Source organism: Pteropus medius, unplaced genomic scaffold (assembly GCF_902729225.1).
Source record: "Pteropus medius unplaced genomic scaffold, Ma_sr-lr_union100, whole genome shotgun sequence".
Classification (NCBI taxonomy): domain Eukaryota; kingdom Metazoa; phylum Chordata; class Mammalia; order Chiroptera; family Pteropodidae; genus Pteropus; species Pteropus medius.
The window spans coordinates 6575438-6591777 of record NW_024352786.1 but is presented as its reverse complement, the minus strand read 5'-3'; the positions used below and the strand labels follow the sequence as shown (position 1 = coordinate 6591777).

General features: G+C 36.1%; 1 protein-coding gene across 5 annotated transcripts in view; it reads left to right on the top strand.

The window, feature by feature from the left end:
* COL25A1 (collagen type XXV alpha 1 chain) overlaps positions 1-16340 on the top strand; it is a 414648-nt gene that overhangs the window by 382366 nt on the left and 15942 nt on the right. For 2 of the 5 annotated variants that reach the window (XM_039848690.1, XM_039848692.1), the window contains 7 exons: positions 739-801; positions 1424-1474; positions 3439-3465; positions 6767-6847; positions 9348-9383; positions 10980-11033; positions 15544-15597. In XM_039848690.1, coding sequence (XP_039704624.1) covers positions 739-801; positions 1424-1474; positions 3439-3465; positions 6767-6847; positions 9348-9383; positions 10980-11033; positions 15544-15597 — 366 coding nt within the window. The remainder of the gene's footprint in view (positions 1-738; positions 802-1423; positions 1475-3438; positions 3466-6766; positions 6848-9347; positions 9384-10979; positions 11034-15543; positions 15598-16340) is intronic. The other 3 variants (XM_039848694.1, XM_039848693.1, XM_039848691.1) reach the window with 2 other exon arrangements.

Below are 16340 nucleotides of genomic sequence, written 5' to 3'. Positions count from 1 at the left end.
GGTTAATTACTACAACTGGGACTGTAAAACAAATTTTAAAGTATCTAAACAAATGAGTTATCAAATAAATCTTATTTTCCTGAATTATTTTTACTAGAAGATAGTAAAATAAAATCAGTCACTTTAATTTAGTCTGCATAAGATAGTGATAACTGATCATTTAAAAATAAACTATAATAAAAAAGAAACCAAAAAATGTAAAACAACTAAAAAACAAATTACTCTGAAAAGTGTTCTCTTTATATATATGATAGTATGGGATGGTATTTTTATGGTTTTCCCCCATAATTTTTACTGAGAATTGGGTAGGAAAATTGTATAAAAATGTAGGATAAAAATGTAGACAACCTTAAAGCCCATAATCTTTTTTAAAACTAGGAAGTGCATAAATAAATATCAGTGACAACGTCATTAGAAGACCTGCCTCTGCCTTTTAAAGTGAGCACCACCATAAAGAGTATAACATTTATAACCTGGTGTATTCAGAAGTTTAACCAGTCAAGCCTAACTTAGTTTGTGTTTACTTTATGTTTAATTTCATATATCACCCACAATTCTAGGGATTTGGAATAGCTTGCTGTTTGAGGCTGAAATACAAGGGGATAAATCCTTTTTTTTTAATTAAAAAAATTTTTTTAAAAATCTCAAGAGGATGGTGGGTTTGAGGAGAAAATTCAGCTGTTTCTTACGCTTCAGAAATAACTTGTCCAGCTCAACTCTCTTAATGGTTATTTGTAGGGTGCCAACGGGATGAAGGGGGAAAAAGGAGACTCCGGATTGCCAGGTCCTCAGGGCCCTTCTGTAAGTTCATGAGGGCTGATTTTCCACGGTTCCTGAAAAACTCAGAAATTATTCATCTAGTTCAACCTGTGTCAGATGGCTTATCAACAGTGGAAAGACCATGAACCTCTTGGTTTGTCAAACTGTAAAAGAAATATCTGTTGGCCTTGTACAATGAGAGAAAAAATATCTCAGAGGTCTCAGTTAGAAGCAGTTTTTCAAAGGACTGTCTAATCCTGGGGAGAAAATCAATGGTTTTCCCACAGTGCTTGCGGGTAGAGTTTTGTGAATATAGAGCATATGTTCTTATTTTCTTCAGAGCCCTGTTGTTGCTTAGTGAAATATTTGAGAGTTTAATAGTGGTTGTGGCATTATAACGTTTCTTAATAATCAGTTGCTTCCTTTTCTTTTAATATACTTTTGATTTAATCTGGATTTTATAAAACAACTTTATTTTTTAAAGTTTTTTTTTGTTCTCATGAAAGAATTGCTATACCTAGAGAATCAAACACACCATTTCTTCCAGTATCCTTCTTTTTCTGCAACTATTAATGGCCTTAGCAGAACCCCAGCAGAAGATTCAAGCCAAACTGCCTTATCTAAACGAAGTAACCTAATCCATGTTTATTTTTTGGACATACAGATTATCGGCCCACCAGGCCCTCCAGGTCCCCATGGCCCACCAGGCCCCATGGTAAGTCTCTCTTCTCTCCAAAATGTAATCATTTATTTATGAGCATGCTACTAGAGAAAACATGAACACATTCCTCAAAATAGCCAGCTTGTATTTTGTGCTACTCTCTGTGGAATGGACAGAAAATACGAGGTGCTTTGAGATATACTGACTTTAGAGTATTGTCTTTCACTCCCCCAAACACATCTGTTGGAAAGAGATAGTTTTGTGATAGGAAAGTTGAAGACAGATAGATTAAGTAAGCTTCACTCCAGCCTTGTGACATGAGCATCAGAAATTCATTTTAACCAATCACTATTCTAGGCCAGTAGTAGCAAAATAAGATTAATAAGTGTAGCCATTAATGAATTTTTCTAAATAGCTCTGAGAATTAAGATCCTTTAGTAAAATATTCAATAAGAACATTTTTATAAAGTAATATGATAAAAATTGAAGCTCGCTTCCACAGACGACATACATTGTTGGATCTTTTCTTTTGCACTCTTGTGGTACTTTGGCAGGTAAGCATCCACTGCAGGTATCTGTCAGTGACCAGTGAAGACAATGACCACACCCTCACGGAACTCATGTCCAGTGAGGAAGGCAGCCATTAAACCAAAGTAATTCTCCATATGTCTACCTAATGACAGTTATGTTAAGGCTAGAACATGAAAGGCAGAATGCTTCCAAAGCTTTGAGTGGGGCAGGATGGAGACAAGTTCTGCAGCCTCTAAAATCACATTCATGTCTAAGATGTCTCAATAAACCACATGTCTTCAATCATACAGATTAAATAAACTATGGGTCACTCTTTCCTCCTCTTATGCCATAAGAAAGAGCATCATTGGAGTGGTCTGAGCCACAGAGCATAGTCCCAGACCCAATCATCCGTTTCTCACTAATTGCCACTTCTATTTTATTCACAAAACAATTATAATTAACCTTATTTTCTTAAAACTAAAGTTTATTAAGAATTAAGCAAATAACATACTTTTGGCTTTTTTATACTCCCTCCACTTTAAGTTAGAAGATTAAATTTTAAAACACTGTATCCTATCCTGTTCGTATCATAAAATTAATTAGTTTAAATGAATTTTAAACCATTACTAAAATGAGATAAGAATACTTGATAAAATAACAGCCATTTCCTGAAAATGTTTACCCACAACCTATCTAAAGAGAAAATATTATTCCAATGTAGACATATGTAACAAGCATCTACGTATCACTTGATAAAAAATTTTCCTGTTCTCGTATGATTTCACTGATAGGTATTTAAATACTCTTTTCTCCAATAGATTATTTATATGACTTCTTTACATTGGTAAATATTTGTCGCAAGAACCTTGAAGAATTCATCTTTGTAAAAATAAATGTGTTCTAAATAATAACGCTTACCACTATCGTCTTAGTATCCTTTCCTTCGTCTTAAATTAAACAAATGATACAAGAGGGTTCCAGACTTGATTATCATTCATTTCCTTTCTACTTTATATTTCTCAGTACCTAGGTCTAGAGCAATTTGTAATGGAAAAGGTCCCCTCCTTACTGGTACTTAAAGTCTGGGACTTTTCTTTGGCAAATTTCTGTCTGTTAAGACCTATCTGTATTCCATATAAACTCATAAAATACTTCACATATTCCACCTAGAATTTTTTTAAATGGAGATTTGAAAAATAGGAGTAGTGTAGGTTCACAATACTTTTTTTCCTATTTTTTCTTCCATGTAACCCTTTTAGATTCTGCCCTCCCTCTTATAGGTGTTTAGCAGAAAAAAAAATATTGCTATTAATGAATTTCCTATTACAGAGGAATCCAGGAGTTGAAGGGAACTTTCACTAGGTATTAACGTCCATTGGCCTGCCTCTAGCTATAGCTCAAATAAGAAGGTTCTTGTTTTATATCTTTTTGTTGCTTTATGTAATCACTTCTGCTGGGAAACAGTGAATCAGTTCTTAATTAGAAGCTGTGTTTTTCATTTTCAGGGACCCCATGGACTTCCTGGACCAAAGGTAATCTAACTAATCCCTTGATTATTTGATTTCTGTTTCCTCGTTAATCATGGAGAAGCATGATGGAAGCATGTCTGTCCTGTCTAATTTACTTGTCAAGTAATGTCGATAATCTTTAAGCCTTTAAGTATCCAGATGTTTAAATCTCACAACACAGAATGACTTAGAAAAAATTTAAGTGATATCACCTGGACATGAATTATTCCTCATTTTGCCTTTTTTCCTTGTCACTATGTCTCTTAAATTACTAATCTTAATATACTCAAAATTAACCATTTAGAAGTAACTCTGATGAGATTCTCAGACTAGCCCAGATGCTTTCTTATTATCTTTATACAGTTGGATATTATTGATACTTCTCACTTGTTGTATAGCAGTACTGCATCTAAATGCTTTGACTATCCAGCACCCTGATTTTGTACTCCCCCAGAAGTCATTGGTCTAGAATGGAATGGGGTTTATTAGGTATACTATACCAAGGAGAAGATTACATCACATACATGTATTCCGTCTCTGGATTAACAAGAGAACAATGGAGAATAGCCTCTCCTTGTCAGCATTAGTGCAGCTTATATTGTGAGAATGGTCTCCACCTATTCTCTGCCTTTGTCTAGACTGAGAGGACATCTTAGAGGATTAAAGTGAGCCCTGAAAGACAATCTGCTTCTTCTAGGGAGCACATGTGACGAGGACCTATGTTCTAATCTCAGTTTAGTCCCTGACAGGCTGTGTTAACTTGGGCAGATGATTTACCTTCTCTGATCCTTCATTTACTCAACAAGATAACTTACCACATAGGGTTGTGATGATTTAATGAGGTATGATTATAAAACACTTAGCAAAATATCTGGTGCAGTTGTTGATAAACACCCAACAAATGTCAGTTGTTACTGTTATCTTGTGATCTGATGTTTTGTTCCGAACAAAAAATTTAGATAGTCCTCAAGGCTGTTTGAGAGAAGGTTCAAGTACTCTTGAAAGCTTCTCAGTAGTGAGTTGGTGCATTTAAATGTGAGGGGCGGGGAATACATAAATGCAATGTTAACACTAGGATCTCACTCTTTTCTGGGGTCTCTTTCTGGCCTACCCAGCTTTAGGGGCAGCAAAGGTATTGATCTGACTTCAGAAATCTGAGTTTCCTTTTTGAGGTTGGGCAGGTAACTCACCCAAACATGGGAAGAGTTCATGCCTCATTATTCCCCTTAGAATACCTTACTTTCTTGTAAGGCCAGAGAGTGACCGTGTTTCAGAAGCATGGATCGTAGTTTGGGGTAAGAGCATTGTTCTGGGAGTCAGAAGAGAGTCCCTCTATCAGCTTTGTGGTCTTAGTAGTTATCTAACCTCTCCGGGCCTCTTTCCCCAATCTTAGCTTCTCCTTGGATGTTAAAGCACCCCTAAAGACCTCCCAAATTGTACGACTCAGGCTAAAGCCACCAAGACTGTGTTTTTAATTCCATAAGTGATTCAGATATACCATCACCACTAGATTGATAGATGCCCACGATTCTTTTGATATCTAAAATGCAATGATTTTTTTTTTTTTGCCTACACTTTAATTGGACTTAAATCATAGATTACAGAGAATTTTTATAAAGTTTCAAAGACCTCATAGATTACTTGTGCTGGTTCCTTGATTTTGTAGATGATAAGCTGTAGGCCCAGGAAATTTAGGTTATTTACCCAAAATTACCCTGCTAATTAAATGACAGATCTAGGACTAGAATTTAGGTCCAGTGTTGAAATTTGGTCTTTTTGCCACTAAATTTGATTAATTATAAACTCGCCTTCTTAATTAATGCCCACTTCTATCAACACATGATTTCTCGGCAAAGAGTTTCACAGCCTTTCCCTGCCTATTCATCATCTCAAGACCACTTGTCGAAAGACCACACACATGCAGATCGTGAATCTCAAGTGGAGATCGGTTAACTGAAGCTGACTACTGAGCCTTGGCCTTCATCTTACATTAACTCCAGCTCTGTGACATTCCCGAGACCATGCTTTATCAACCATTTGGATTTCCTATAGTGACAGCACTGTGATCATCCTATTTTTAGAAGCCCCAAATTTCACTAGGGTGTGCCAAAATGTGTTCATTACTTTTTTGGGAACCCTTTGAAAGTTCAAGGACAAGCTCTTTCCTAGAATTTCCTGTTGAAAAGAATCACCTGGAAAGCTTATTTAAAATACACATTTCCTGTGCTACTGAGGTCTAGGTGGGGGCTCCGGACTCCTTAATGTTTAACAACATGCTGATTTTCATTATCAGGCAAATGGGGGAAAATACTGCCTTCTGCCATGTAAACATAATCTCTATTCTCTGATCCCCCCACCCCAGAATGACTCTGTAGGGCATTTGAGACTGAAATCATCTTCCTTTCACAAATCCTTCAAGATTTTCTTTTTTTTCTTTCTTTCTTTCTTTCTTTTTTTTTTTTTAAAGATTTTCTTGACAAAATTATGTCTGTGCTTAAAAGCTGAAAAGTGAACAGGTCAGAATTCTATTTCTAATATGCTGCTGCTGATAGAAAATAGGTGTATCGCATTCTTAGATTTTTAAAAAACAATAAGTCAACAGAATTTATCACTTTTCACGGATTTTGTAATATTGCCCTAAGTTAAATTCAAACCTTTATTCTAACATTGGTCACACAGACAGTTAATAAAACTACATGAAAGTTCTGTGATCTCCATATTCTCTTCCGGGATTGACGATTCATTGTCTACTCTATTGATTAATCCATGTGGGGACCTGATTCGGCAATGCCAGTGAATTAGGACTCACTACATGGCATTACTTCAAACATCACCTGCTATATTTTTAGCTCATTCCCCTGGGTAAAATGCTTAAAGGCTTAAAATGTCTGTATATAACACTGTCCTGCATATTCCAGTTTTCCATTGCAGCAGAGTGGGTTTTCCTATTGAACCTCCTTCATTATTCTCCACTCTGATTGTCTTTGATTCGCTTGGTCAGAACAATGTAACGTACCACCAGTTTCCTTGAGACACATATGAAAAATTCAGGAACTTAGTTATGTATTGTATATAACTTAGTTATATATGTATTTTGATTGTAAGGAGCTTTTGCTTCCTAGAATATTGTTTAGTTGTCAATTTCAGTTTATTAATTTTTAAAACAATTTTAAAAATTAATTTTGAACTGATACAAGGCAAATCTAGCCTGACTCAGCTGTTACTTAAAACTGGAATCTGCAACCATGTCAGAGACTGGCTCTCTTCTCTCACAGCTGAAACGCCCGTGATAGCAACCAAAATTGGCATTTGCTTTTGCATTTAGGGTGAACCAGGGTTAAATGGTGTTAAAGGATTGAAGGGTGAACCAGGTCAAAAGGGTGACAGAGGACCCCTTGGTCTTCCAGTAAGTAAAGAAACTTTCCATTTCAGTGCAAATCTCAGACTTTTCTTTCTACCCTAAGTAACAATTCTGGTTTACTCGGCAACTGTCTTACAGTTGAAATTTCTGTAATTGGAGAGCACACTATGTTAGTGCAGAGCCCAGCCCAGTTGTGTTCTCTGATGTCTGCTCTTCTGTCAGAAGAAGACCCCATAACACGCAACACCATAAGCATTCTGTTCTTCAATTACAAACATGCCTGTCTTCCTTTTTTGAAGCTCACAATTCTCCCATCACCCTCCCCTTTAAAATAGGATTGTGCTGATTATGTCATAATTGCTCCAAAAAGTTTTTATGATTTAGTGCGGTTTAAAATTCTCCCTCGATTTTTTTTTTCTCCTTCGATACCCAAACTGTAGCCCTCTATGGGTGGCAGGTATGCAACTGACCATTGTTGATGGCGTGAGATCAGTGCTGTGGCTCCTTACATTAATCAATCATATTGTGGTCTAAATGTTGTTTGTCATTTGGTTTTGGAAATGCCCTCTTGTGAGGTTCTTGTGACAATAGTGGATAGGACAGAATAAATATTTCGTAGTTGTTTAAAGATTTTTATTTTTAACAAAAAAGAGATTTTTACCATTTATGCATTTTATGAGTCTTCTTTCCATTACAACCAAAAAGATATTATTTTAAATGATTATTGAATGTGCCATTTTAGTTTCAAGCTTTTAAGATTCTGTCTATTCATTGAATGCAGATAAACATCAATAAAGAACATTATAAATTATTAAAATATGACATTAAATTGGTAATAGAAAATATATTATACACATCTCTTACACTTAAAAAAAGTGACCACTACCTTTATTTTTTCCATGGGTATTGTATCGAAAGTACTGAAGTATTCTATTTGATAGCCAGTGACTTACATAGATAGATCAGGCATATAGTAGATGCTCAATATATATTAATTTATTGAATGAATGATATAAGCCTTGTATTAGAGCATAAGTTAAATCACACTAATTTGATCAATGGATCCCAGGCATAAAACCTCTATAACTCATATGAGTCATTAATTCACATTCCAGGTACACATGTTATCAGTGAAAATTTTTGCCGTCTCCCTATTTATTTTTAAATGTTATAATAATGGTAACTCTGAAGAAAGTAAGTAGCAAAAGGCAAAAGAAAGTTTGGATTTCTATTTTATTTAAAACCTCAATCTGATTTCTTTAATTTGCCCTAATTTCAAATTTACGGCTAGTGGTAATTTTTATATGACATTTAGCCAAAAGTTCTACATATGCTAGCATTAAACAACACTTTTTTTTTTTAATTTCAATCATTCCTAACTAAAGATGTATTTTGCAGTTATAGTCTGATTCATGATAGAATTATACAGGAGAAATTGTCAAATAAAAAACTAAAATGACCCAAAATATATATGGCATAGTATTATTGGTAGAGTTTGCAGCTACAATAGATTTTTTCTTTCATTTTGTATCATTAATTACATCTGAAGCATAAAACGGGGAAATAGTTCTGCAACCTTGCCGAGAGAACTTGCAAGGCTAGTTCATTGTCTTTCTTAAATAGTCTTTGATTTAATATTTTTAAAGGACTAAAAATAAATATTCGTGTTTTGGATACAAAAGCCTTATCAAGGAGGTAATTGTGCTTATTCTTGAAACAAATATTGAAAAATGTCACCTTTCAATGATGGACAATGTGTAGTCTAGAGCTCAAGGTAAAGAAAAGCATGGATTGCCTGAGAACAACATTATATTTTTAAAACATTTCTCATTTAGACTTTGATGTAATGATCATTTGAAGCGAACTGAGGAATGGTTTTGTTTGGGACAGTTATTTTTTGTTTAGGCTCATGAAAATTTTCCAGCTTTTTCCTGTTCCTAGAAGTCCCTCTAGTGGTAACTAATATGAACACAATAAGAACAACTGAGAAAACAATTGACTATTGTTCATTAAAATCCACAAAGTCATCCTTGCAGGTTTAAGTCCTGCATTTGTTATTCATAAACACTATATTAACAAGCAAAACTAGAGCTCTTTTCTTCTCTGAAATGCTAACTTTGATTGATTATTATAATGAGCCCTTTCTTAGGAGATTGCCATTATTTTTTCTTCAGAACCAAAAGAAAAATAATTACGATTAGTACAGTCTATAGGAAATGAATTTCATATGGATATTAGCAGTCTGCGACTGTTCCCAGTAACTACTTTAAAACCCACTTTATAAACCTCATTAACTTGATGTCTGAATAAGAATTTGTCAAATGGAAATGTCGTTAAAATGCCATCATCTGTGGGGGTGTTTATTGTCCTGTGTTTTGTTTTTTTTAACTAACAATTTGTAGCAATGTGATATTCATCCCAGAACCCTGTGACTGCGTATTATGTTGTATGAAGTGTTACATTTGTTCATCGGTACCTCATACTAATCTCTGTTCTTGTAATTCGTGTTACACCCACCAACCCTGCTACCAACCAAATCACACAGGGAGCATCTGGCTTAGACGGAAAGCCAGGAGCCCGGGTGAGTCAGTGCCTCGTCTTGCTCCAATGCGTTTATGGCTATGCATTCTGTACTTCAGGACAGACCCTTTTGGTTCATGAACTCTCATCAAATGATGAGGGTACGTAGGACTGGGGTAAAAGGAGAAGAGGGACAAAGGTAGTGGCAGAAAAGGGAAAGGTGGACAGAGCATGGGCTGCAGCTGTATTTGACAGACAGCTAACACTGTAAAACATCTTTGTGAAGCCCGGGCTCAAGTCTGGAAAACTTGCTAGAATGACCAGTCTAATTATTTAAGAATCCGAGACAAATTTCTTCATAACCAGTGGATAGTTCCTGTAATTCATGAGAAAGACCTTCTGAGGGGATTAAAATAATGTGAATTTATTTTACCTTGCTTTTCCTTTTATGTATATGTCCATATTAGAAATGTAACTTCTTCATTGGAACTAACTTTCAAATCTCTGTTCATCAAAATGACTTGTCTGTCTTGTCATTTTGTCACTTTTCTTTGATTCTTAACAGCTCCAGCTCTTAAATTTCAGACACAGATACTCAGTATTTAGAAGTCTTCTGAAGATGAAATTTGAATGCAGGCAGTAGGAAAAAGATCAGTTTAAAATGATGAGAATTCACCAACATTAGAACGAATTAAAAACTCTGGATTATTTCATATCACAAGGCTCACATAGAATAAATAGGAACAGTAGAACAGAAATAGGAATACTATTTTAAAAATCATGCCAGAATAGTTCCATTTGCAAATATATAATAAATTCTTTGCAAATCAAAGCATAGTCTTCTTGAACATGAGCAAATATACTTAAAGTCCTTGCTACATTTTTAAGAATCAAAAAGAAATTTCAGCTATTCAATTCTAAAAACCTTCTTCAGGCAGTCATTATTTTCCCTGGACCTCAGTGTTCGTTTATTCATTCAGATATTATCTCATCTGCCACAGAAATCCTAATCCTGAACCAGGAAGCCAGAGGGCAATTATGCCACTAAATCATTGGCTGCCTAGTTTGTGCCTTGTAAGCCTAGTGACTTCAGCCACTGCAGCAGAACCTACAAGAATAATTCCTTCCCTCTAAGCCCGCTGCTGTTCTCAAAAGAGCTGAAGAAAGTTTGGTTTGAGCAATTATACTCCATTCTTATTTATTTAATATTTTATTCACTTGTGTAAGTGTTCAAGCCTCTTAAACAGCTGAAACCAAGGCTTAGAGCATTTGTGGCCGATGAAAGGAAGGGTGGAGGATGACAGTGAACGAGAGGTAATGTGAAAGAAAATAATTATATTTTTCTTAAGATTACGGGGGCAAAATGAAGATATTCCATTTAGTCAGGGAGAAAATATATAATTAAACATGATATACAGCTTTTTGTATGTGCCCTTCACTGAAATGTGTAGTTATATAATTTATTCCTTTCATATGAGCTTCTTGAAAACTACTGGCCTGAAAGAATCAAGTATAAAGCACTTTAAAACGGAGATGAGTTGTCTTACTAACATTCTAAGGCATCATTCACCCAGGAAAAATCCAAGATAAATTATAACTGCTTCTCTTATAGCCCATGGGATATGTCTCATATTATCTTATTTTTATCTTTTTTTAGGGTACAGATGGCCCTATGGGACCCCATGGCCCTGCAGGTCCCAAAGGAGAAAGAGTAAGTCGCTCTTCAGATTATTAAGCTATGACCTAAAGAAAACAGGGTGTGGTTTTTTCATTTTATTTGAACTGAACAGTTCATTTCCCAGAAGAAACAAAGGTCTATCAAATATTAAATGAAAATAGATACCATCTTAAGTTCTATTCAGAGTTCTCACACTGAGAGAAGAACAGAGTATTAACACAGACTACAGCTGCCTAATGAAAAACAATGCGTACATTTACATGGGTAAAATAAATAGCTCGGACCACTCCTTCTTAACCCATAAGGAAGATATTTTTATTTGGCCTTAATCCAGTAAATTGAAGTCCATGGGGCCAAAATTTCTAGGACTGTATATTCAGGTTGATAATCATTTATATAAAGCCACTGTGTTCATTGAGAGTAAGATGTAACTTTTAAAGGAAAATTGCAAAACCTAAGTATTCTCCTCCACAGTTATTCATGTTCCTTTAAAAAAAAAAAAATAGCCTGTCTTTCTTTAACCATAAGGAAATAATTTCAGTACATTATAAAACAAAAACCTTTCACTAACTCCTCTATTGCTAGGCCATGTTTCTATATCCTTGGGAACAACAACAACAAAAAAAGAGCAGAAGATAAATATCTGACACAAAAAAATGTACTGCCACATCAGCAGCTGGTCATCTGTCTGGAACTTCTCTCCCTCTTTCTCTGTTTTGTCTCCCACTTTTTCTTTTCCTCACCTTGGAGAACTGAGATATGTTTTTTGTGTCTGAGTGGAATCATGTCATCAGTTTCCCCACTGTCCAGGGTAGGATGTAAAGAAAGTATCTTAATAGTGAGGGCTTCAACATGTTGGAATACTTCATTGTGCAAGTTTGCAGTCTTTTAAAACTCGATAGAGTTTCATCCGTCCGGGATAATTTGCTTTAACATAGAGGACCGCATAGTGATTTCCTTGGCATACATTTTAGTTCCGTGTTCTATAAAGTAAATTCACTCATTCAATAAATATTTATCATACGCTATGATGTACAAAACACAGTGTCTTTCTAGTGTGAAATGGAAACTCTTTCTTTTTATGTAAAGTCTGTTTTGCTAATTTGCTCCAGTGAGTTGAATTAAACAATTATAATTAATTCGTCATCCTATAACTTTTTACAAATCCACTATATATGTTTATTCGATACTGTAAAGTAAATAGCTATTTTACCTGATATAGAAGTTTTGACAACCTAATTGCAGAGGAAAAAAATTACCTGAGAAAAATAACCAGGTAATGAGGCCAAAGTGAATACAAACAGTACGGGCTGTACGTATAGTGATGAGGAAGGCTGGCTTTATCCAAGAATGGTTCTAGAAAGAGGTGAGTCCTAAAGGAATAAATAGTCTGAATCTGCAGTTATCTTTATTTGATCTTATTTCTAAGATCAAGCCAGTGACTTACGAAGATCATCTTAATTAAAAATATTTAAGAGCGAAGAGCCTCCCACTACTGAACCATTCAAGCTTTGTATCAAGAAATTCAGTACATGTACTAAAAATGGAGCAGCAAACCTCAAGTAGTCGTTTGGCAGAATGCCCTGGGGCTCAAGAGGGTTTACCATTTGGTAAATCAGCTGCTACTTCCGATAGCTCCACAGTGTCACAAGAGTATCAGGTCTCGATGCTGGGGCAGAACTAACCAGGAGAGCAAATGAAATCTCTAAGAATTTTTGAAGGCATAGTTTAAGTCAAATGGTGTGCAGTGTAAAGTGTTACACTTGTATTTACTCAGCATGTTAACTACCTTAACTGGATCGTGTATCAGTACTCTCCAAGTGCCCGTCACCGAAAGTGCTAAACTGGAGTACGATTCTCAAAGTTAATTGATTGAGGCATCATCTGGACTCTCTTGAAAAAGTTTCAAATTTTAAAGGGAAGAACCAGGAAAAGGGAACATTCGAGAATAATTCCTTAGTGTAGGCATGCAAATTAAAGAGCTTGAATGAAATTAGATCAGCCTAAAAGGAGCCAGGCATTTGACAGACAGTGTTACTCAGAAATTGTCAAGTACATGACTGACAGCATTAGTATTCAGCTCTTCAAGCACCTGATGGTCCCTGCCTTCGGTTGATTTCTTCATCTGGCCTTGTAACTGCTTAGGAACTCTCTAGAGGTTGTTAAATTGGGGAAATTTAAAAGTTCTTTTGGAATTATTTAATCCAGGAAAAGAAGTTGCACGTTCAAATTCCCGTGTTACTATTTCATTCCTACAGGTTTTCAAGTTGGGACCATTAGGATGCTTTTGGCTCTAAGTGACAGAACCCCAATTCAAAATGCCTTAAACAATAAAGAAATATATTGTTTATATCAAAATATTCAATGGAGAGACTCCAGTCTTTGCTTCTGTGCTCTTTCCGTGTGCTGGCCACAGGCACACTGGTCACAGCTTGGCTCTAAACACCCGCTCCAGAGAAGCATCAGCAGAGAACACACATCGAGACCTTCTCTCCTTTGCCTCTTTCTTACGAATGAGGAACCCCTCCCCACTGCTTTCCAGCTGACTGCCCCCCACACCTTATTGGCCGGAATTGGGTCATATGTCCTGTTCTAAAACAGTCACTGGCGGGTGAAATGGAATCATCACTATTAGCTTAAAGTAATTATTTTGGGGTGAGCAATTCTATAAAAGGAGTTTCACAGACAAATGTTTTAGTGACAACTTAATTCAAAGAAGCCATGGTATATTTATTTTTAAAACGAAATAAAGCCAAGGTACTCAGTCAGAAGAGAGAGAAAGGAATAGGTATGTAGAAATACTCCATGGAGATTTTTTAAACAATCTGTTCGAACTCTAATTTGTTGAGTTTTTTAAAACCAGACCCACTCCAGGTTATGTGAACCCTCCTTTTAACCATCCTGCACCACACACACACATACACCACCAGCACCACCACCACCATTTTAAAAATCATAAATAACACTGTCAGATCAAACTGAAATAAATATATTTTGAATTAAGTGCTTTTTAGGTTGCCAAGCCATTTTTATTAAAATTAAGACCTCTAGAAACATAATAATAATGATAGCTACTATTTATGGGACATATTATTGGGCAATAATGAATTTCATATTTTATAATCACATCTATCTTCAGAAAAATTCTTGTAGAATATGTATTATTATTCTTATTTTCCAGCCAATGAAACTCAGGCACAGAGAGATTAGGAAAGTTACCTAAGGCCATATAGCCAGTAAGTGCCAGAACTGGAGTTCACATTTAAATCTGTTTCATTTCAAAGCTTGGCCACTTGACTGAATGCAATTGCTGCTCTTTCAGTAATAAACATTGAGTAATAATGATTAAAAGTTCAACAAGCTTTTATGATATTTATATTTATTTTCAGTAATCGCCCTATACTATATGTGCTCCGAGGTGACAGTGCCAATTAGCTCTGCAAACCCTTAAGTTTCAAGAAAAATGTTAACAGTGACTTGAAATTTTCTCAAATGGGAATCTGGAATATAGAGAAACAGCAAAATACTTAGATCCGCCTGCACGATTTTCAGCTGAACTTGGCATTTGACCCAGGAAAAAAATTTGCTAACGTTTAAATTTCTTCAGGGGTGAGATATAGGGAGGTAACATTTTCTGTTTGGTCACGAATGTAAACATTACCGTGACTCCTGACAAACCCCTTAATTTTGAAGATGGCAGCAGAGAAAAACACTATTTGAAATGCAGAACATGTCTTTCTTATCACAATTACTTCATATTCTTGGGACCACCTCCAATTACGCTTAGTCATTGTAAGCATTCAGGATTGTCATTTAAGCCATGGGCAAGCTAGCGATGAAGGTAATACATACCTACCTTGTCAGACATTTAGTCGAAGGCATAAACATTTTTAAACCCTCCTTTTCAGAAAGGAAGCAAAACAGGTACATGATTGTATTAATTTGACTTGATTCATGAATTCAACAAATATTTACTGATGTGTCAGACACTATTGTAAGTGTGCAGGAGAGAACAAAGCAGAGGCCCTGGCACCCTAAGGTGCATATTCCAATCATGGGCTCAGCAAAGAATAAACAAGTTATAACCTGTCTGTGTCTCCAGATGTGTGAGTGCCATGTGTAGCTCTGTACAGGGCCAGGATGGTTAAGGAAGGCTTTGGTGAGGAAGAGACATTTGATAGAAAAAAAAAAGGCATTTTATTCTTACATTTTTAAAAAGTAGTAACTTAAAATAATTAGTAACAAATAAATGATTCATACCAGTGCCAAAAAAAAACCAAGTTGTGTTCCAGATTTGCCACTTCTTTTGCACAACAGGACAGCAGCAGTTTTCCTTACTGTCCTTCTTTCAAAGGTGATTTAATAAAATAGTCTAATGCAGATTACTTTTACTATATTATTGGCAGTGACTCTGGAAAAGCTTGAATCTTTGGAATTTTGATAGAATGATACTTGAGGTAGTGTCTTTATCCACAAGCCATTAGGGAAAGTGTTTGAATATATGTGTTTATGTATGATTTGAATTTTCCATCTTTCATTTTAGGGCGAAAAAGGAGCTGTGGGAGAGCCCGGCCCTAGAGGGCCCTATGGACTGCCTGTGAGTTCTGTGTCTTGTGTGCGGCTGCCACCTTCAGCATGCAGAGACTGCCTGCCACTGGCACAATTAACCCTTCCCTCGTGGGGCCAACTAACCACATGCCAGGAGCAAAGAACAATCCAGTAATTCTCTCCAACCCCAGTGTCACCGTGTCCTTGAGAGATAGGTCATATCTGTGTCACATTTCCCCACTCACGTATAGACACACACCCGCACACTTCGTGAGACTGAGAAGATCAGAGCTTGTCCATGAGGTGACCAGTACTAGCCTGAAAGTGGATTCCCACTGTCAGACAACGATTTCCCTCTGCCATCTGACTGGACGCCCATAATTGGTACTTCTTTGGAGGGTCACTGTACCAAAAGTGTATGTGGAAGCCTTGGTTAAAACAACTTCCTGCAGGCTTTATCTTCTCTCATAGGTTATTTACTGAAATTACTCTTGCTATTTCTTAAATTAATGTTTATGATGACTATGATGTCTCTGAGCCCTCTAAGTTGCTGTGGTGACAAGGGATTTTCAGGACGTAGAATGTTGATAGTGTTCTGTCTTCTGAAGATTCTCAATTACACAGACTTCAAATTGAGGCCTCAGGTTTGCTTCAGAACATTATCTTTGAGATAATCATAAATGATTCCTTGAGGTAGGGTAGGGACTTCAATAGGAGCATATGCTGTAGTAAGGTTTCTAACCCCTGTGTACCTTCCATATACCTTGTACCTTCCCAGTTTTTATGAACTGA